Consider the following 22,720-nt stretch of genomic DNA (forward strand, 5'->3'; position numbering starts at 1 on the left):
ATAAAATAATATGTAATGTAACAAAAATGGTAACCTTTATGGTCAGAGAAGCCACATATACCTGGCACTCAATCTATACAATGTTGCGCCACTTGAAATAAAATCAGAAATAAATAGAAATATATTTTTTAAAACAAGTTAAAAAGTTGCATATTGGTATAGGACACAACAGCTGCTTAAAGTTGGTCACCCTGCCTGAATAAAGTCAGCTTATCATATTATTATTGTTACATACTTGTCAATCACATACTTTCGAAATCTTATAAACCTAAAAAAGTAATTCTATTCCCTGTCCTTTCCTTTTCTTCTTTTCCTATCACTGCCATCTCCTTTTCTCTTTATCCCATCCTTGTCTCATGTCTCTTCCTTTATATAGACCTCTCTTATGTATAGTTGTGAAGAACTATAATTGGTACTCATGATTTTATTTTTTGTATTCTGTATGTATCATATATTGTAACTGTTGTTCTTCCTTCCAATAAAATAAAAATAAAAAAATAAAAAAATAAAAAATTGTAATTTCAAAATACTGTATTTTTTTTAAATGTAAATGAACGTCTCGTCATGGGTTCTGCCTAGTGAGATATTCATAAAGAAATAAAACATTTTGTTTAAAAAGGTATAATAAACAAATAAATAAATAAAAATTATAACTGTCATAAGGCTGGTGATGTCGAAAGAGATGAAACCCAATCACTGATCAAATAAAAAAAGCTAAAAAGTTGTTATTTTAATATATAAAATGCAATTCCATCATGAAATATCGGAACAAAAATCTTATAATTTAATTGGGCCGGTCTTTATCTATATCATTCACAAGGTATGGAGAGTAAAATTGTTTTTTTTACTTTTTATAGATGGGTTGCTGCAAAAAGATTGCACTTTTAAGTGCAGCCGGTTTGGCTGCATTAGTGGGGTATTTCATGTATAGTATAAACCAGTTCCCACCAACTCCTAAACTGGATCAAAACCAATGGTGGGGACCAGGATTACCTCCTAAAACACAAGATAATTCTATAAAACCCTTCAAAGTGGTATTTAATCAAGAGGTAAACTGCATAATAGTCCATCTTTTGATATAAAATATAATTATTTCATACAGCGATCAAAAATTTTATCGTTTAATTTTAATTCCAGAGAATAGCATATCTCAAAGAAAGACTGGGCCAAAATGACTGGCACACTGAGCCCTTAGAAGGTATTGGATTCCAATATGGCTTCAATGGAAAATATCTTAAAGAAGTAGTCGACTTTTGGAGAACTAAATACGATTTCGCAAAAAGGGAGAAGCACCTCAACCAGTATCCACAGTTCAAGACGAACATCCAAGGATTGGACATCCACTTTATCCACATAAAGCAGAAACCCGCAAAGAATGTCAGGATTATTCCTTTGCTAATTCTTCACGGCTGGCCAGGAAGCTTTGCCGAGTTTCAAAAAATTCTGCCTCTCCTCGCGACTCCGAGCAAAAACCGTGACTTCGTATTCAACATTGTTGTTCCAAGTCTTCCTGGTTTCGGATATTCGCAGGTAAATTTTTCAGATTAGCAGTAGCTGGTTTAAAATACACAATATATATACACACATATATATATATATATATATATACACAATATATAAACATATATATGTATGTATGTATATGTATATATTTTTTAAATAACAACATATAAATTATTAAAAATAAAGAAATAAAAGTTATCAACTTGAAATGAAACACCTATTACTTTACATGAAAGAAGTTAGAAGTCTAATCATCCCAGGGTTTGTGACTTTTGTTTTGTTTGTGACTGGCATTTGGCTGGCTTAAAGGATCACTGTACACACCTGTTAAACTTTCACTATTCTACCCATTATTGAAAGAAGTAAACAAAAATGATCACTAAAGCCGGTAAATGACAGGTCGTTAACCCCATTAAATAAAGAGAATAAAATTATCCTTTTTGTCTATATTGATTTTAATGTATTTTTTCTTATCTTGGTCTATTTTAGGCTGCTGCAAAACCCGGTATGGGATTTTCCCAAATGGCTGTCGTAATGAGTAATCTAATGGCCCGTCTGGGTTACGATAAGTACGTTGTACACGGAGGAGATTGGGGAAGTGCCATAGGCAAAGTGATGACCTCGTTTTATCCAGAAAATATTTACGGATATCACTCAAACATGCCAGCTGGTCTCAATGGACTAGGAATGCTGAAATTACTAGTGGGATCTTTATGGCCGTCGTTGATCATGGATGAAAAGCATATTACAAAAGTTTATCCTCTGACTGAAAAATTCCAATTCCTCTTGCAAGAGACGGGATACATGCATCTGCAATCTACTAAACCGGATACCGTTGGTGAGTTAAGATAGTTGCACATTTAACTGATTTGTACATTGAAAGTTCCCAACAGTATTCTCGGATCTGATAAAGAAGCATCTAAGCTTCTCGACAGATCTCTCTTGTAAATCATTTTTGTCTTATGAACTTATTTACAAAAAAATATTACGAAATATGAAACAAAATTGCATTCCGATTTTGCGGCAAGGGCCGTGGTGCAGTTGAGTAGACGCTTAATTGCGAAACTGGGGTCCCGGGTTCAATTCCCGCCAATTGCAAACTAAATCCAAAAACGATTTACTTTCAATTGGTCTGGGTGTGTATAAACTATTTTTCTTATTTAGCTTCTCCATCTTCGCTATCCTACCTACAGACAAGCCTCTACAAGTAAAGTATTTGAGGGTTATTCCTTTAAAAACAATAATAAAACTGTGAATTTAGATGTAACTGGATACAGGGACATTTTCTGGGTCGCACATCTCTGTCCATAACGTTGACATTTCCCGACGCATCGAGATGAATGGTAACTCTAAAACCAACACCTTTTTGCGAATCGTGTATTTTATTGGTCAACGTTGGACGTTGGACGTTGGACGAGCAAAATACAAGGAAAAGTAAATTGTTTATTGCGTAATTGCGGGTTTTATGTTTTAATATTGCAAATCCAACCGACGTATTTCTTTTTCAGGATTTGCTTTACTGGATTCTCCTGTAGGACTAGCTGCGTATATTTTGGAGAAGTTTTCCACGTGTACGAATCCCGAATGGATGTCATTGGAAGATGGTGGATTGACTAAAAAGTACACTTTGACGGAATTGTTGGACAATATCATGGTGTATTGGGACAGTCGCTGCATCACGACATCAATGAGACTATATTCAGAATCGATCAACAAAGCTCATAGCAAACTAAACGCTGAAACGTAAGACTTATGTTTTTTTAAATAAAAGATTTTTGTCTTAAGATGTGATGTGGTAACTGTATTAGGGCGTAAACGATCATTAAGCTTTCATAAGACGGAACAATCAACAACTGGTTGTACGAGTTATTGTAACCTAACCTAACCAAAGCACCTTAAAACAGAGTAACACTGTCTTATGGTATCCTCTTTGTACAATCCTTGCAACCTAACCTAACCTAATTGGTTCACAATGGATAACCTCCCCTGATCCCACTCATTGTAAAAAATATTGAATGTTTTTTGTACATTCCTTGCAACCTAACTTCACCTAACCATCTCAATACATGATAAAAATAGTGAAGTACATGGCACCATAAACCAAGCTAGGACACAAAATGCCTTACCCTTTTCTAGTAGAACGGAGGGCCTGATGACGACAGTCAACAGTTTAGCTTCTATTGAGGAATTTTACCTGGTTTCCTTTCAGCAATGAGCAAATGCTGAGATGTTCCTGATTGGCCCTCCTGTTTCCAGAAAAAATCAAAATAAAACATGATATTAGCTAGAAGAAACGAAAACCCACTTATTAATCTATAAACCTTGTACATAATAAATACAATAAAATAGGTCTCATCTAAAACAAAAACATCACCTGCCTTCTCCTTGCACTCATTTTGATCCCTTGCTAGATATAAAAAGTCTGAAAATCCAAGGTCAGTTTTTTTTTCTCAATTATAACAGTTGCCAACTTGCCAGATGTCTCTTGACCTTCACCTTCTTGGGTTATAATAAGGCTTCTTATGTGTGTGACTTTATCTAAGTTACGATCAGATAAAAAAGGCTGATGAATTATCAATTTAATGTATACACTAGGAGAACCCTAAGATGCATTGTAAAAGAGACAAGCTTAAGGCTCAGGCTATAATTTAAGTTAAGATCATCATTATTAATCCCTTGTTTTGCATTCTTTCAAACTGATCTCCCTCTTTTTCAGTCTTCCCGTCCTTGTACCAACAGCCTTGGTAAGATTTGGGCACGAGCTGATATTCACCACAAAGTGGCAGATTAACGGACTTTACTTGAATCTGGTACAATTGTCGGATTTCGAAAATGGTGGACACTTCGCCGCCTTTGAGGAACCTGAATTTTTGGCCAATGACATTATAAAAGCTATATCTGCTTTTGACCAATATTACGAATCCAAAAAAGATGAACTATAAATATTAATTAATGCTTTGTGTTGTATAATTACTATTTGAGTGAATTTTTTTTAATGTGAAAATAAATCAATTTTGTTTTTATTTACCTCGTTTTTGCTGTCGATATTATTTGTTAAGATCTCCTAATCAATTCTAAAAAAAATATTTCATTAACTGATTTGACAGTCACTTTGTGGTAAATCTATATAATTATAGAGCTATAACAGTAGCAGTGTGGATTCGTTTCTGTAACGTTATTCGTTACCAACTTACGAAAAAAAAACTTTTTACGAAGGTGAATTTTGCAAAAGAAAACGATGAATGAAAATATTGATTTCCACTTTCAGCTCTAGTTTTTGAGATACAGGTTAGTTGATGTTTGTTCTGATACAAGGCAAAAATGAAGAAAAAAAGATATCTTTCACGGCTAAAATAGAAATTTCCTACTCGAAATTAGAATTTAACTATCCAAATTTATACCTGGAATTATACCTGAATCAACTTGAACAATAAATACTGGATTAACAGAAAATGGCCATCCCATCAAGAGACGTCATGATTCAAGGGGAAAAAACGTATTTAACGAAGGTTTACAACATTTTGAGTGTGTCCAAATACTTGTTCACAAAATCTGTATTATCTCCAATTACAGGAGTTATTTTCATATTATTTTTTGACATCTCATCAAAGACGAAGAAGAATATGGAAGTCTGGGCATTTACGGGGCTGACGACCGTCATAGGCTGGTTTAAGTGATCACTTTACACACGTGTAACATTCACCAATTCTAGTGGTTGTCAATAATGGGTAGAATTGGTGAATGTTACACGTGTGTAAAGTGATCACTTAAACCAGCCTATGACGGTCGTCAGCCCCGTAAATGCCCAGACTTCCATATTCTTCTTCATCTTTGATGAGATGTCAAAAAATAATAACGAAGGTTTGGTTACGAGAGAAAAAATATTACTTTCACCTTAGCATATTAAGTTGAGGCTGATGAAGCAATTTATGAATGCTTTAAATCGAAATGAAAATTGTTTTAAGTAATTTACTGGGATTAGCACGGAAAAACGAATAGCTGGTATATTTGATGGTCCTCAAAACCTTGTTGAAGATCCACAATTCACCACATCAATGAACGAGGCTGAATCATGGTGTTCATTGGTTCAAGTAGTAGAATATTTTCTTGGAAATCATAAAGCAGAGAATTACGTTTAAATATAATAATAAAACCCTTATCCGCACCCCAATGGTGCATAGGGCTCTGTGTCATATAAACGCAGTGTTATCTTGATCGTTTACACATGAAGGAAGGGTGATCAACCCTCCGCTTCAGGTACCAGTCCATGGTAATATTGAATAAATATTACAGTGAAAAAATCACTTATATTTATTTTACCCCCCTTGGGAATCGAACCCGGGACCTCCAGAACGGTAGCCGAGCGTGCTGACCATTACACTACGGAGGCGGACGTTACGTATAATTAGTGGAAACCATGCTTTCAAATTTTAAAATTCTCGGTTGTAACATGAGCATAAAAGTTCACTACTTCCACAGTCACCTATAATATCGCTTTCCAGAAAACTTGGGTGATTTTATTGAAGAACAGGAGTTAAAGATTTCATCTGGACTAAATAATAAACTATGGAAGATCGATATCAACGATGATGGGATATCCATATGATGGCCAACTACTGTTGGAACCTGCAGCAAAACTAGCCTTCGAAACTCCATGCCAGAAAGTCATAAAAAAATATTTTTTATGTGATAAGTGACTAATGTATGTAAATTTTGCAATAATTAATTAAATTTTGCAAAATCTAGCAACAGTAATAGTTATAACGTTAAATATATAAAATTTGAAAATTCATATTTTTTAATGTAGCATATCTCAAAAAATAGATCTGATGGACAAATTCTGATGGCTATTTCTGATTCTGCAGCCAAAAATTACCAGAAACAGCTAAAAAATCGCTCGCACCAAAATGTGTGTTGCCCTGTGTTATACAGCGAGTCCGGTCATATCGCTCACTCCTTTCAACAACGTCATATATAAAAAAAATCGACAATTTTCAGTTGTGTGTGTTTTTGAAATGCCCAGAAAATGAACTATATTCCAGCAAAAGAGGCATATTTTTATCTTAATATTTACTTGCAACAGGGCAGAAAGTGTTGACTTTGCATTTTGAAGAAAAGGTATTGTTTAATAATTTTTATTTTTTTTATTTTCTAAATATTTTTCAAATGGAGAAAAAACATTCAGGTTTTACCTAAAAACATCTGTTGCACAGTAAAAAGTAAAAAAAGTGGCTTGATATTTATTTTTAATACATTTCATTATATTTTTAATCTTTAAAAACGATCTCCTGAAAAAGCTTTTTTTAAATATACGACGTTGTTGAAAGAAGTGAGCGATATAGTATTATACAATCAACAATCAGTATATTCAATATTGAGTATTCAGTCTTCAACGCTATGCCGTAAAGCTTAGACGCGTGTGTATATACATATATTCATTGCTCAAACTGATATCAGTGTTAAAGGAAACTCAAATAACGTAAACGCCTTCTTATCGGTGTAAGCTTTCATTTATTTATTCATCTTTTTTACAAACCTCGGTGAAGTGTGCAAGCCCCTAAAGTTCATAAAGTTTAGCTTCCTCCGTTGAAAATAATACCTAGGCATGCTTTATTTTATTTTACATACTTATATTTTATTACATATATATATATATATATATATATATATATATATATATATATATATATATATATATATATATATATATATATATATATATATATATATATATATATATATATATATATATATATATATATATATATATATATATATATATATATATATATATATATATTTATATATTTATATATATATATATATATATATATATATATATATATATATATATATATATATATATATATATATATATATATATATATATATATATATATATATTTATATATATATATATATATATATATATATATATATATATATATATATATATATATATATATATATATATATATATATATATATATATATATATATATATATATATATATATATATATATATATATATATATATATATATATATATATATATATATATATATATATATATATATATATATATATATATATATATTTATATATTTATATATATATATATATATATATATATATATATATATATATATATATATATATATATATATATATATATATATATATATATATATATATATATTTATATATATATATATATATATATATATATATATATATATATATATATATATATATATATATATATACATATATATATATATATATATATATATATATATATATATATATATATATATATATATATATATATATATACATATATATATATATATATATATATATATATATATATATATATATATATATATATATATATATATATATATATATCTTAGATCAGTAAAACAATTGTTTTAATACTATTTTTTTAGTATATTCTGGATTCCTATGGTTAATAAAGTTAAGCTTACCTACGTTTAAAATAATACGCATGCTTTATTTTATTTTGCATACTTATCTTTATTTTATTATATACATATCTAGATAAGTAAAACTAATGTGAAAATATTTTTTTTTGATAAATTTGTTCAGGTATCAATATCAAGATATTTTATGGATATATCAATATATGGAAGTCTATGCATTTACAGAGATAACGATTCTAAGCGATGGTAGAAATATTCATACAATTCATGAAGTATTTTGCTAATAAACACTCGTTTCAAACATATTTGTCACCGAAGTAGCATACAGAAGATCTTTTTAATTGAACCATGAATATACTACCGAAATTTGAGTAGTGTGATTGTGGGTGTAATTTCGGTAGTGACTAGTGAGGCATTGGCACAATAGTGAATGATACATGGTGATTTCTCAAACCAACTAACGATATGTCGTAAACCATGTAGATGCCCATACTTCATACATATATGTTTATCAATGAGGATGTTATATAATACAGAAAAACCTCGATATAACAGACCTCTTTTAACGAATTTACGGATATGATTGACAAAAAATCCGGTCAAATGTAAAAAAAATTAAACACGTCCTGTTAATATTACACTTTTTAGTTTTGTATTTTTTTTTATTCCTTTAGTAAGCTTATATTACATTTAATACAAACTAATTATACGCTAAATTAACATAATATGGAAAGTATTTTTAAAAATTTACAGGGGGATTTTTTTTTACTTTTTATAGATGGGTTGCTGCAAGAAGATTGCACTTTTAAGTGCAACCGGTCTGGCAGCATTAGTTTTGTATTTCATGTATAGTATAAACCAGTTACCACCAATTCCTAAACTGGATCAAAACCAATGGTGGGGACCAGGATTACCTCCTAAAACACAAGATAATTCTATTAAACCCTTCAAAGTGGTATTTAACCAAGAGGTAAACTGCATAATAGTCCATCTTTTGATATAAAATATAATTATTTCATATAGCGATCAAAAATTTTATCGTTTAATTTTAATTCCAGAGAATAGCATATCTCAAAGAAAGACTGGGCCAAAATGACTGGCACACTGAGCCCTTAGAAGGTATTGGATTCCAATATGGTTTCAATGGAAAATATCTTAAAGTAGTAGTCGACTTTTGGAGAACTAAATACGATTTTGCCAAAAGGGAGAAGCACCTCAACCAGTATCCACAGTTCAAGACGAACATCCAAGGACTGGACATCCACTTTATCCACATAAAGCAGAAACCCGCAAAGAATGTCAGGATTATTCCTTTACTCATTCTTCACGGCTGGCCAGGAAGCTTTGCCGAGTTCCAAAAAATTCTGCCTCTTCTCGCGACTCCGAACAAAAACCGTGACTTCGTATTCAACATTGTTGTTCCAAGTCTTCCTGGTTACGGATATTCGGAGGTAAATTTACCAGATTAGCAGAAGCTTGTCCAATATACACAATACTGTACAGACAAAACCTACTTTACCTACTGTTCCTTTTCTTTTTTATCTCGTATAGACCAATATCCTTCACCCAAAAGTTATCTACTACCATTCGTTATCTGTAGCATATCAATATTTTGATACTAGATACAATAATCTTGGCTGTGCTCAACGAAGTCCTGTTGCGAACCGTAATGTATGGAAGTAAAAGTAGAAGATAGATGAAAGTAGACTGAATGCAGTCTAAATACGATCTCTCAGACGAGTGTGTGGCATCAGTAAGAGCTTGATCTAAATTTGAGAGTTGTGCTCTTGGGACGTTAAGGGATGAGAAGGTGGTAGGAGCCGTTTATTTTTCATCAGTAGGAACAATAGGAGGGAAACGTGTCATATTTTTAATTATGTTGATCTGTTATTTTCAAATAAACAGCATAGAAATTCTAAAAACTAATCTTTCGGAAATATGATCTGTAAGATGAATCGCGAAAAAACGATGAACGATAGATGTTCAAAAGTTGAATAAGGAAATAATGCATGACTGAGATAAGCACTTTTGATAAAATTAGAAAGAAAGAAAGGTACTGATATTTTCTGGACATGTGGAACGAGAGTGAGGAAAAAACAATAGATCAAAATTATGAAGCAAACATACAGTCTGTTAAGTTATTTTACCTCTAGTTTATTTTTATTTTTATTTGGCACTATAAATGCTAACCAAAAAAACAAAAACAAGAAAGAAACCAGAGGTAAAATAACTTTGAACAGACTGTATTTGGATGTATGTAGGAGCAGAGAAAGACTCATAAAAACGATAAGCATTTATATGAAGTTAAAACACATACTTATAACATATTAAATGCTTTACCAACTCTATGCTTCACTTCCATCCATAAAATATTTTAAAAAAATGCTTTATTCCAAACCTTGAGATAAATAGTGCAAGCCTCTAAGGTTCATTTGGTATATACATTATATAAAATATAAAAATAATAATAAAAAACAAAAATGATTAAAACAAATAAAAGTATGATAAGTGTATCAACTTGAGATGAAACATCTATCGCTTTATATGAAAAAAGTTAGAAGTCTCAGCATCCCAGGGCTTGCGACTTGGCATTTGGCTGGCTTATAGGATCACTGTACACACCTGTGAAACTTTCACTATTCTACTCATTATTGAAAGGAGTAAGCCATAAATGATCACTATAGCCGGCCAATGACAAGTCGTAAACCCCGAAAATGTTCAGAATATTATTATACTTTTCGACTACATTGATTTCAATGTATTTTTTGATCTTGGTCTATTTTAGGCTGCTGCAAAACCCGGTATGGGATTTTCCCAAATGGCTGTCGTAATGAGTAATCTAATGGCTCGTCTGGGTTACGATAAGTACGTTGTACAAGGAGGAGATTGGGGAAGTGCCATAGGCAAAGTGATGACCTCGTTTTATCCAGAAAATATTTACGGATATCACTCAAACATGCCAGCCGGTCTCAATGGATTAGGAATGCTGAAATTATTAGTGGGATCTTTATGGCCGTCGTTGATCTTGGATGAAAAACTTATTCCAAAAGTTTATCCTCTAACTGAAAAATTCCAATTTATCTTGCAAGAATCGGGATACACGCATTTGCAATCTACTAAACCGGATACCGTTGGTAAGTAAAGATAGTTGATAGTTTGGCTGATATTGTACAATACATTGAAAGTTCCCAGACCCATTCTGATACAGACACATCTAAGCTTCCTGACAGACCTCTCTTATAAATCAAATTTATCTTGTAAATCAATTAAATTATTAGATTTTAGTGTGAAATTACATGTTACTGAATATAGGGACATTTCCCGGATCGGACACTTTTATCCATAGGGCGTTTGTGCACTACATGGAATTACACGGAATTCTACCGTCCGGCACGTCAGTTAGCAAATTAAACGGATGATTGGCTTGTGCTTTTGTTCAAAACCGGACTGCCGGACGCTCAAATTCCGTGTAGTGCACAAACACCCATACGGTCTATATATCGGTGACATGTCCCGATGCATCGAGATGAATGGAAACGTCAAAAAAAGTTTTCGTTGCATAAAACATAGTTTACTTTTTAAAGAATCTTTTTGTAGGTTTTCATGTTTTAATATTGTTAATCTAACCGACTTTTTAATTTTTTAGGATTTGCTCTACTGGATTCTCCTGTGGGACTAGCTGCATATATTTTGGAGAAGTTTTCCACGTGGACGAATCCTGAATGGATGTCCTTGGAAGATGGTGGATTGACTAAAAAATACACTTTGACGGAATTGTTGGACAACATCATGGTGTATTGGGACAGTCGCTGCATCACGACATCAATGAGACTATATTCAGAATCGATCAACAAAGCTCAAAGCAAACTAAACGCTGAAAAGTAAGACATATATTTTTTTAACAATGAAAAAACATCACCTGCCTTCTACTCGCACTCATCTTGTTCCCTTGCCAGATATAACAGGTCTGAAAATCATAGGTCAGTTTTTTTTTTCCATTATAATAGTAGCCTACTTGCCAGATATCGCTTGACCTTGACCTTCTTGCTTATGTGTGTGAATTAGGCTTCTTATGTGTGTGACTTTTTCTCAGTTACGATCAGATAAAAAAGGCTGAAGAATTATCAGTTTAAAGTATACACTAGGAGAATCTTAAAATGCATTGTAAAGAGACAAGCTTTTTAAGGCTCAGGCTATAATTTAAGTTACGATCATCATTATTGATCCGTTGTTTTGAATTCTTTCAAACCTATCTCCCTCTTTTTCAGTCTTCCCGTCCTTGTACCAACAGCCTTGGTAAGATTTGGCCACGAGCTAATATTCACTACAAAGTGGCAGATTAACGGACTTTACTTGAATCTGGTACAATTGTCGGATTTCGAAAATGGTGGACACTTCGCCGCCTTTGAAGAACCTGAATTTTTGGCCAATGACATTATAAAAGCTATATCTGCTTTTGACCAATATTACGAATCCAAAAAAGATGAACTATAGATATTAATTAAGGCTTCGTTTTGTATAATTACTTTTTAAGTGTATTTTTTTTGTATAAAAATAAATCTTTTTTTTTTTATTCAACTAGTTTTTTGTTCTATATTATTTGTTAAGATCTCATAATCAATTAAAAAAGAAATTGGTGTAAAAATATTTAAACTTACATCTTAGAAAATGTAAAAAGATATCTACAGATAATCAATCTGGGTAGGCTTAAACTCGTGTCATTTTTTATGTGAACAAATCGTTTTCTTCAAACCCTCATCAATGGTGCATAGGGCACTGCATCATACAAACGCAGTGTTATCATGATCGTAAACCCATGAAGGAAAGGTGTTCAGCCCTACGTCAAGGGTAATATTAAATAAATACAGTGAAAAAAACACTTATATTTATTTTACCCCCTGGGAATCAAGCCCGGGACCTCCAGTACGGTAGCCAAGTTTGCTAAAAACATTACACTACGGAGGCGGACAAAAATATAAAGGATAAAGTTATAAATTTAAATAAGTAATTAATACAATTCAAAATTAACCCCAAATATACGTATATTCTTTTAATCAAAAAATTCTAAACAAAATAAATGGAATTGACAAATGATTTTCTCCCTAGTTTTTCAAAGCCATCAACAAGGAATTCTCCTGTAAATCCTTGAAGATGAAACAGGTTTTGTTTATGTACCTACTCGTATATCTCCTATCAAGGTTGCCTGCTGCATACCTTCGCAGGCCTATTAACCTGCGTATACTATAAACGAGATGTATTTGAGTTTTGCACCTTTACAACTGGTTTTTGAAAAAAAAACACAAGGATGAACAAAAATCCAAGCTCGAATTATTACAAATTTATAATACATAGAATGGATAGTAAATGAAAACTAAACTGGCAGTACACAACGGAGTCCTTGATCCAAACCAAATGTATGGAAGTGAAACATAGAGTTGGCATAAAAATAATGAATGTAGACTAAATGCAGTCGAAATGCGATCTCTCAGATGAATGTGCAGCAAAACGATGTATGAAAGATGTGAAAAAGGAAATAATGCAAAGCCGAGATAAGAACTATCGATAAAATTAAGAAAGGTGAATTGAGATGGTTTGAAAATGTGGAACGAATGAGTGAGGAAATAACGGTAAAACAAACGAGGCGAATGTAATTGGAAAAAGGAGAAAAGACAGGCCGAGAAAAACTTGGCACGGTCAGGTATGTCAAATACTTGAAAGCGATCAGGTTAGGAGTCGAAATAATCGGCGGGTATGTATGAGGGGATGCATGAACGTGGAAGAGGCGAAGACTGTTTGCAAAGACAGAGTGGTGTGGGTTTCTATTATCTTTGCCTACCCCTGCGGAAAAGTGGCATGTTGGTAATTTAGTAAGTAAGTTTAAAATAATAAAAAAAACGAAAAATTTATGTATGGAGATACTAGTACAATGATTAAAGAAAACACTTGTTTTTTACCACTTGAGTTTTATTATAGACTACATGTTTCAGAAGTTAAACTTCCATCATTCAGGTCTGTATAATAACTTATTATTATAATAAGTTATTATACAGACCTGAATGATGGAAGTTTAACTTCTGAAACATGTAGTCTATAATAAAACTCAAGTGGTAAAAAACAAGTGTTTTCTTTAATCATTGTAACATGTCTTACCACAAAGTTAATGCCGAAACAATAAATGAGATACTAGTACATGTAAAGGTAATAAATGGCATAATAATGTCCGTATTTTTTTACTAACGACTTCTAGTTTCTTTAAAATTATTGTGTCAACCCTGGATGTGAGTTATATCATTTTATTTTAATGAACATAATATTTTTTATCAGATGCACCATGACTTGACATTTACGTGTTTAAATTTAGTAGCAACTTGAATGATAAGGCGAATTAATAATAAAATTATCCTAATACATGTGGTGCGTGTAGCCCTGAAAATTTCCAAATGACTTGCAGATTTTAAAAAAAATGGCTACAAAAATATTATTTTTATACAAGAGTTAATAGATAAATAAGTAGGTGTAAAAAATTTCCATAACTTTATCTCAATAAATAATTTGCTCGTTTTAATACTTACATATATACTACTACAGACAATTATCCGCACCTTATGGTGCATAGGGCACTTCATCAAATGTCTAAAAAAAATGACAAATATTTTTTTATTTATAATAGTATTCTAAAAAAACAATACAATATCTTTGAAAAAATCGGGCGTGGAAAGACGTGTTACCTCTTCGGTGGTTGGCCGGCGAATGAGTTTTGTCTTTGCGAATATCCCTTTAAAATCCAAAAATATTCATAAATTTAAATATTCGTGTTTGAAATAAGTACATAAATATTTCATTAAAAAAAGGAAAAAAAATAAAATTCTTGTCTTAATGTATTAATAATAAGAAAACTGTAATCCTGCTTGATGCAATATTTTGTATTTAAAAATTTGTTCTTACTATTGTAAAAAAAAACATAAAACCATATCTTTATAATATGTAGAAAAATGGAATATAAATTTGTTTTTTAAATGATTTTATTAAAACCAACTTAAGTATAGAAACTGATAAAAATAATTTTCCGTATAAAAAAAAGATTTATTATTTCACAAGGCCTTTCACAAATTCTTATAAACTGACATTTACACGTTTCATTGAATTCCTAACAATACACTAACAAAAGTATTATTTTACCAGTGAACAAACGTCATTATTCCAATGTTAAATCGTATAAAAGGCAAGTGTTGAATCCCTTTTATGTGTTTTTATTCAAACCCCCTTTGTTACCCTAATATCAAATAAAAACTAAATTCGCATTCTACCATGGATATTGATAATAACAATATTGACGGTTATACCTACGTATAAGTTTCTTATAATTCGTTTAATCCATTCAATAGTAAGTCATTGATGTTTGACAACCATGATGTTTTAATCCACCGGGATGATTAGTAAAATTATTTTTATATTTTATATATGAGTGGTGAAAACGACCGTTACGGTTTAATACAAAGCATGATGGTAAGTATCTGCCTAGTTTTTGGTTTCAATTTTTTTTTTTTTTGGTTTCCATCTTTTTATAAATTAAAGTTGTCCTTATTTTACTGATTATTGAGGTATAATGAAATACAAAAGGTAAATAAAATCGCGATTTTAGTGGAGTATATTGTAATAATATTTTTATAACAAAATAACAATATAATAACAAAATAAAACACTAACTTGTTTTCCTGCGCTGTACGATGATAAGATTAACTGTCACTGGTAATCATAAAAATGATCCTGCATTATTAATATCCATAAACATTTATTTGCTTCGTGTGGTTTTTACAACTACAATCTCAATAATTACAACAGGAAAAAAACCGCAGTAGGTACTTTTTTAGTAAGGCTGTAATTGGCTAGATATACTCACATTCAAACAATATTTTATTTTATTCGTCAATGTTGGTAACTCTGTGTTTAGTACATAATCTTTGGTAGTTTATTTTCGCATTCTGAGGTTTGTCAGCCTGTCCGTTATGTTTTCAAGTCTATTATGACGGCTGTTGCGCGAGAAAGTCGGTTGGCTTTTTGGTTTGAAATTATGTTGATAATTGAACTATTTTAAAGGATTATAAATTTTGAAATTACACCCAAAATGTTGTCAGCCGAGGACGTTACAAAATTTATCGAGCTCAAGAGGTCGGAGTTGGAAAAAGAGAAAAAAAAGTTATCTGAATTAAGTTTAAATACCAGTGACACCGATGCAAAGGTTTGTGAAAAATATGAATGATTTCATGAGATTTTTAAATAAGTTAAAGTCGAGTTTTGAATATGAAATATTTACGATTGTCACCTGTTGAGTTTCGCCAGCACGCGGCTTTTAAAATCGATTATTTTGCAACCTTGGTAACATATCGATTTAATCAGAATTCTGGTAATAAAAGTCGTTACATTTTTAGTAAGTTTCAGCTCTCGTCTTGGGTCGGTCGTTCTCCCGTTTTTAACCTTTCTAACCCTAATATTACGCGTTTTTTATTGCTTTAAGTGAACTTTACTTGACAACAGTGAGTATACTCGATGTATTTTTCGAGTAATGAATACAAGTCACTTGATATTATAATATCCATGCCACATTGTTTGTCAAAAATAATGTAAACAAATATATTACGCTTATCATGTAAACAGTACACACTATTATATTTTAATATTGTATATAATATCTTTTATGTATTCCAAAACAATTCTTACTTTTACTAGAATAATTATATTTTCATATGAAAAAAACTCGATATAGGGCGTTTGTCCACTACACGGAATTACACGGAATTTTACCGTCCGGCACGTTACTTAGCGTTTTAGAACGATGATTGGCTTGGATTGGCTTGTGCTTTTTGTCCATCTTTCTTCGGATCGGAGCTCTTGATCGGTGCGTGAACACGTTGCGCGTAAATTCGATCACACTTAACTGTCGTAGTCGCTTTCATTTTTCAAAACCGGGCTGCCGGATGGTAAAATTCCATGTAGTGGACAAACGCCCATAAGTTATAAATTTTTTTTGTTTTTAATTGAACATCTATCTTTTTACAACATTCTTCTCATATTTAGGCTTTTAAAGTTATGAATATTTACACAAAGATTTGTCTCTTTTAATGCCAATGTATGACTTCACAGCATGCAATCACACGTTATACTTCATCTCGATTCATTTGTTTAATTTTTAGAGTCCTGAAGATTTCGCTTCGAAGACAGAAAATGCGTCGGAAGATTTGAAAAAGGATTCAGACTTACCAACAACTAGATTGTTCAAACCTGGGTCTATTAGCGACTGTAAAGATTACTCTGAGGAATTGAAGATAAATGTGAGTAGAAACAAATTTTAATGTTGACATATCTTTGCGTGTCACAATCTGTGTGGTGATTTTTTTTATTATCATTTTTTTTAAATTTCTTTAGTTAGCTTATATTACTACAATACAAACTATTATTTACACTTAATTTACATCATATATTTATTTATCTTCTTACAGTGAACAAAACATCTATTTTTAAATTCTTTCAGACTCTTTTCATTTTTCATACATTCAGGTATCTCATCATACATTTTCAAACCCTTATATATTAAACAATTTTGCAAATCTGTGTTTTTTACAGTCTTATTTTATCCTTATTTCTAGTACTATGTTCATGAAAATTTTTGATCCTTAAAAGATTTGGGTAATTTATCGTTAATAAATTTATATATAAAGATAAGCATATTTTATAGGTAACCAGTTGAGTTCTTCTCTCATTTTTTCTATATTATTATATCTATTTTTCTTAAGTACTATTCTCATAGCTTTATTTTGAATGATCTGTAAATTTATTTAAATTTCCTTAATTTTCAATTATCAAAAATAATACTGGCAGAGACGTGCATTCTATATAGGCAGAAAAGCGGTGCCTACCCCGGATTACTAGTATTCCACACAGAAACACGACCAGTGCCTACTATGCCTTATCCTTACCCAATCCTGCAGCCTACCATGATTAAAAACTCTGTGCACGCCACTGGTGATAGATTTGCTTCTTTCATGGTCAGTCTCTACCCATCTCTATTCTCCGCATACCCGCTACAACGCATATCTGAGATAATTTGGCCCATGTAGGTTACCCTCTTGAGTAAGATATGAATGAGATTTTAAAGCACGGTTTGTTTAGTCGGTAAAACATGTAACTAGCCCATAAATGATTTGATTGTGTTGTATCATCAATGAATATGTCCGCCTCCGAAGTGTAATGGTCAGCACGTACCATACTGGAGGTCCCGGGTTCGATTCCCAGGGGGGGAGTCAAATAAATATTAGTGATTTTTTCACTGTAATATTTATTCAATATAACCCTTGACTATTACCTGAAGCGGAAACCTGATCACCTTTCTTTCATGTGTTAATGATCAAGATAACACTGCGTTTATATGATGCAGTGCCCTATGCACCATAGGTTGCGGATAAGGGTTTGAATGAAAAAAAAAGTATCATCGATAGGCGGCATTGGTAGTCCAAATCCCGACATAGTTTGGGAATATTCAAGAAATAATCACTACGTCCCACATGTGGGGCCACATACTATCTGACCTACTTTTGTATGGCCCTTATGTTTAGGGCGGTACGCATGGAGAAATTAAGCGGGCTCGTCCTCTGTTGTTTGTGCCTTCGAGTATGCCCTTCTCAATCCCAAGAAGCAGGCCCGGGTGTCTTATATAATGTACAACATTTTGAGTGTGTCCAAATACTTTTGTTCACAAAATCTGGATTATCTCCAATCACAGGAGTTATTTTCATATTATTTTTTGTCATGTCAAAAAATAATATGAAAATAACTCCTGTAATTGGAGATAATCCAGATTTTGTGAACAATCATTTGGACAGACTGAAAATGTTGTAAAGAAATTATCTGGTCATTATTATAATCTTAAATAATAAAAATGAAAATGATGTTATCCGGCATTTCTCTAGTGTGATTATAATCCAGGATTCGGACCTCACATACTAATAAAAGAGTTTCTGCTCAATAAAAAGCTTATTTTCATCTCACCAATAGATGTCTCTAGTGAAGTTCTAGTGATTCAAGAATATTGTTTCAAAATTGGTACATATATTGTATATAGAACTTCCAAGAGTTTGAGTAGTGTGGTTGTCAATAATGGGTAGAATTAGTGAATGTTACTCGTGTGTAAAGTGATCACTCAAACCAGCCTATGACGGTCGTAAGCCCCGTAAATGCCCAGACTTCCATATTCTTCTTCATCTTTGATGAGATGTCAAAAAATAATATATTATATTATGGCCTATCCATTTGGTTCGCTATTGCGCTACTTTATTTAGTAAGCATCTAGCCCCGCTTGATACCTCGTTGTTCTGTATTTGTTCTGACCAATTAATCCTCAACGTGCGCCTATAGCACCACATCTCAAGCGCCTCTAGCTATCCCTATTCTGCCTGCCCGATAGTCTACATTTTACTTCCGTACAACTTTAGCTCCAGACCAGAGTTTTAATCAAGTTTTTTCTTATTTTTTAAATTCTATTATTATATTGAAAATCCTAGACAGTATATATATCGACACATGTTCCTATTATAATTTCTTCTAAATAGAAAAGATCTTCCATTTACATTAATCTGAATTTATTTTTAAAGAATACTATTGTAATTTGACTTTTTTAGAATATATATTTCAAATAATACTATTTTTTTTAACTCCTTACCTTTCAATAACTCTTTTCTTTGCACAACTGTATGTTTATTTAGAAGAAAAACATTTTTTTTCCATACAAAAATGGAGTCATAAGAAAAAATTCAATTACGTCAAATGTTACCTGGGTTAATTAGAACATAAAGTTGTGATTTATCGTATATTGAGCCTTAAGTGATGAAGTAATGACTGTTTTGAAAGATCTCATCATATATTTATTAAATTTATTTATTTATTGTTTATTTCTGTCATATTGTGGGTATACTGGCAAAAAACATTAACTCTTAAATCCCTGTTATTTAAGGCTTTTTGGCTAAATAAAATATCCGCTATTAAATTTAAAGTTGAATTTACTTTTAAAATCACATAAACATGACATTTCAAGCTACTTAGTGCATTTTGCCGGTTTAAAGAACGTTAAAAACTTTATTATATGCATCATTAAGTCAAAATTGCATATTTTCGAGTTAACGTTTTTGGCCAGTACACCTTCGATATAAGCTTTTGTGACAATTTGAGCATGTGTCAGTTATAAATGTTCCTAACATATAATATTTAAAAAGTTTAATAAATATTGAGTTTCTGTTTATATAAAGCAGTGCCTCCTGACGCTATCGCCACACCTAGATAATTTCCCTAATGTATGGCGGGGTGAGTTTGCTCTACTAGGTGAGGCCTGTAGCACATTACCATGCCACCCCTACTTAGGGGCTTGCCACTTTACTGATATATCGCTCACTCCTTTCAAGAACGACATAAATCAAAAATCAAAAATCGTCAATTTTCAGTTGTGCATGTTTTCGGAATGCCCAGAAAATGTACTATATCCCGGCAAAAGAGGCATATTTTTAACTTAATATTTACCCGCTACAGGGCAGAAAGTGTTGTGTTTGCATTTTGAAGAAAAGGTATTGTTTAATTATTTTTTCAAATAAACTAAATATTTTTCAAATGGAGAAAAAACCTTCAGGTTTTACCTAAAAAGATCTGTTGCACAGTAAAAAGTTCAATAAGTGGCTTGATATTTATTTTTAATACATTGTATTATATTTTTAAACATGAAAAACGTTCTGCTTAAAAATCATTTTTTTTGAATTATGACGTTCTTGAAAGGAGTGAGCGATATGTATCAACGTCCGACATTAATCATTTACCGACATGTAAGTGTGCATATTATCAAACATGATTAATTGACAATATTAACATTATTTATTATATCGGACACATTATTTATTATATCGGATTATTTACCCTAATGATGAGATGTCAATATTATTGTCTCTCTGGTCCCGTGGTTAGTGTTGCGGACTCTTGAGTCAGAGTTTCTCGGTTCGAACTCACTCACCCTACCACAATTTGATACCTATATCTGATCCGTCGATGGTTGCTTCTCGTTGGAAGGGGCAAGGAAGAAAGTGAATTGATTAAAGTCCAGGTGTAATTATTTTATTGTAAAACCTTTATACTGTAAATTGTTATTGTATCTATTTTATGTAATGTATAAAATCTAATAAGTTTTAAAAAACAAGTAATTTTAAATAAAAGAAAATTGTATTAACATAAGTATTTTGGCTAAACACAGGCCATGCCTAAAGAGCCGTAATACGTAAAGAAAAAAAAAATGTATGTATGAAATGAATAAAAAAATAAATAATGAGCCGCTTAGGCTTACAGAAATAATATGAAATTGAAGTATTTTTGTAAATAATAAAAAAAAACACAATCTCTCTTTTTAATTAAAGAAAAAAAAAATTGAAATAACCATACCGACGTATAAAAGGTTCCACGAGCATTACACATACACAGGTTTAAATAATTAATGCAATATGAATGTTCATTAATGGGCAGAATGGTGAACGTTACACAAGTGTCGGGCTGTGGTCCCGTGGTTAGTGTCGCGGACTCTTAAGTCAGAGTTTCTCGGTTTGAATGCACTCTACCACAATTTGATACCTATTTCTAATAATGAGCCGCTTAGGCTCACAGAAATACTATGAAATTGAAATATTTGTGTAAATAATAAAAACACAAATATTTCTCTTTAAATTAAAAAAAAACCAAATGAAAAAAGTGTATAAATTGATCGCTTAAGCCAGCCAAATGCCAGGTCGTAAGCCATGGGATGCACAGACTTCCATATTCATTCATATAAAAAGGAACGATAGATGTTACATATCAAGTTGAGACACCTATAATATGATTAATTGAATTGAAATAATGTGAATAAAAACAACTAACTAACCATCATGCTGCTTCTCGCAGGGGTAGGCTAAGAGAATAGAACGACACACCACTCTATCTTTGCAAACGTTCTTCGCCTTTTATTCCAACTACATTTGAATCATAAATTTGATTTATCATTCTTTCTATACTCATTCATTCCATAATATGTCCAAACTAACTCAACACACCTTTCTTAATTTTATCAATAATGCTTATGTCAGCTTTGCATTCAATTTTCCTTATTTTACAATTTGAACATCTATCATATGTCGTTTTGCTGCACATTCATAAGAGGAATTCTTTTCCCTAACTCACAGTGAAACGCCATTGAGGCAGTATTTTACGAGATTGTTTCTATATAAATTATCCAAAATTATTATATCGTTCACTCCTTTCAACAACGTCATATATAAAAAATCGTCAATTTTCAGTTGTGCATGTTTTCGGAATGCCCAGAAAATGTACAATATCCCAGTAGAAAAAAGCGGCATATTTTTAACTTAATATTTACCCACTACAGGTCAGAAAGTGTTTTTTTTTTTGCATTTTGAAGAAAAGGTATTGTTAAATTATTATTTTTAAATATACTACATATTTTTCAAATGGAAAAAAAAACCTTCAGGTTTTACCTAAAAAGATCTGTTGCACAGTAAAAAATTAAATAAGTGGCTTGATATTTATTTTTAATACATTTTATTATATTCTTAAACTTTAAAAACGATCTCTTGAAAAATCGAGTTTTTTGATATATGACGTTGTTGAAAGGAGTGAGCGAAATGTCAAATATGATTGACGTACAACGCCATTCGCAAAAATTATAACATCTCAAAGGAGTGAGCGATATGTC

The 22,720-nt window shown here is 31.6% G+C and overlaps 3 protein-coding genes across 12 annotated transcripts in view; all 3 read left to right on the forward strand.

The window, feature by feature from the left end:
* The window catches only part of LOC148302306 (juvenile hormone epoxide hydrolase 1-like), an 8,589-nt gene extending 4,063 nt beyond the window's left edge, over positions 1-4,526 (forward strand). For all 10 annotated transcript variants that reach the window (XM_088271819.1, XM_088271813.1, XM_088271815.1 and 7 more), the window contains 5 exons: positions 858-1,049; positions 1,138-1,530; positions 1,993-2,341; positions 3,012-3,246; positions 4,220-4,526. In XM_088271819.1, the coding sequence (XP_088127945.1) occupies positions 858-1,049; positions 1,138-1,530; positions 1,993-2,341; positions 3,012-3,246; positions 4,220-4,445 (1,395 nt within the window). In that variant the 3' untranslated portion in view covers positions 4,446-4,526. The remainder of the gene's footprint in view (positions 1-857; positions 1,050-1,137; positions 1,531-1,992; positions 2,342-3,011; positions 3,247-4,219) is intronic.
* A 2,361-nt stretch (positions 4,527-6,887) lies between these two features.
* Positions 6,888-12,528, forward strand: LOC148302307 (juvenile hormone epoxide hydrolase 1-like). The gene is made up of 6 exons (XM_088271821.1): positions 6,888-7,002; positions 8,729-8,920; positions 9,009-9,401; positions 10,736-11,084; positions 11,597-11,831; positions 12,219-12,528. The coding sequence occupies exons 2-6, from the start codon at positions 8,729-8,731 to the stop codon at positions 12,442-12,444; spliced, it is 1,395 nt and encodes a 464-aa protein (XP_088127947.1). The 5' UTR covers positions 6,888-7,002; the 3' UTR covers positions 12,445-12,528.
* Positions 12,529-15,934: 3,406 nt separating this feature from the next.
* Positions 15,935-22,720, forward strand: part of LOC148302308 (uncharacterized) — a 32,348-nt gene continuing 25,562 nt past the window's right edge. The window contains exons 1-2 of the mRNA XM_088271826.1: positions 15,935-16,189; positions 17,142-17,279. Of these exons, the coding sequence (XP_088127952.1) occupies positions 16,076-16,189; positions 17,142-17,279 (252 nt within the window). The 5' untranslated portion in view covers positions 15,935-16,075. The remainder of the gene's footprint in view (positions 16,190-17,141; positions 17,280-22,720) is intronic.

The sequence above is a fragment of the Brachycentrus maculatus genome, unplaced genomic scaffold (genome assembly GCF_059751285.1).
Source record: "Brachycentrus maculatus isolate JH-2025_06_01 unplaced genomic scaffold, ASM5975128v1 h1tg000463l, whole genome shotgun sequence".
NCBI classification, from domain to species: domain Eukaryota; kingdom Metazoa; phylum Arthropoda; class Insecta; order Trichoptera; family Brachycentridae; genus Brachycentrus; species Brachycentrus maculatus.

Bases quoted from the DNA above. Each gene is read 5' to 3' on its own strand.
- LOC148302307 (XM_088271821.1), top strand. From the start codon at position 8,729: ATGGGTTGCTGCAAGAAGATTGCACTTTTAAGTGCAACCGGTCTGGCA. The intron at 8,921-9,008 runs GTAAACTGCATA...TTTTAATTCCAG, and splicing joins AAGTGGTATTTAACCAAGAG to AGAATAGCATATCTCAAAGA. The intron at 11,085-11,596 runs GTAAGTAAAGAT...TTAATTTTTTAG, and splicing joins TACTAAACCGGATACCGTTG to GATTTGCTCTACTGGATTCT.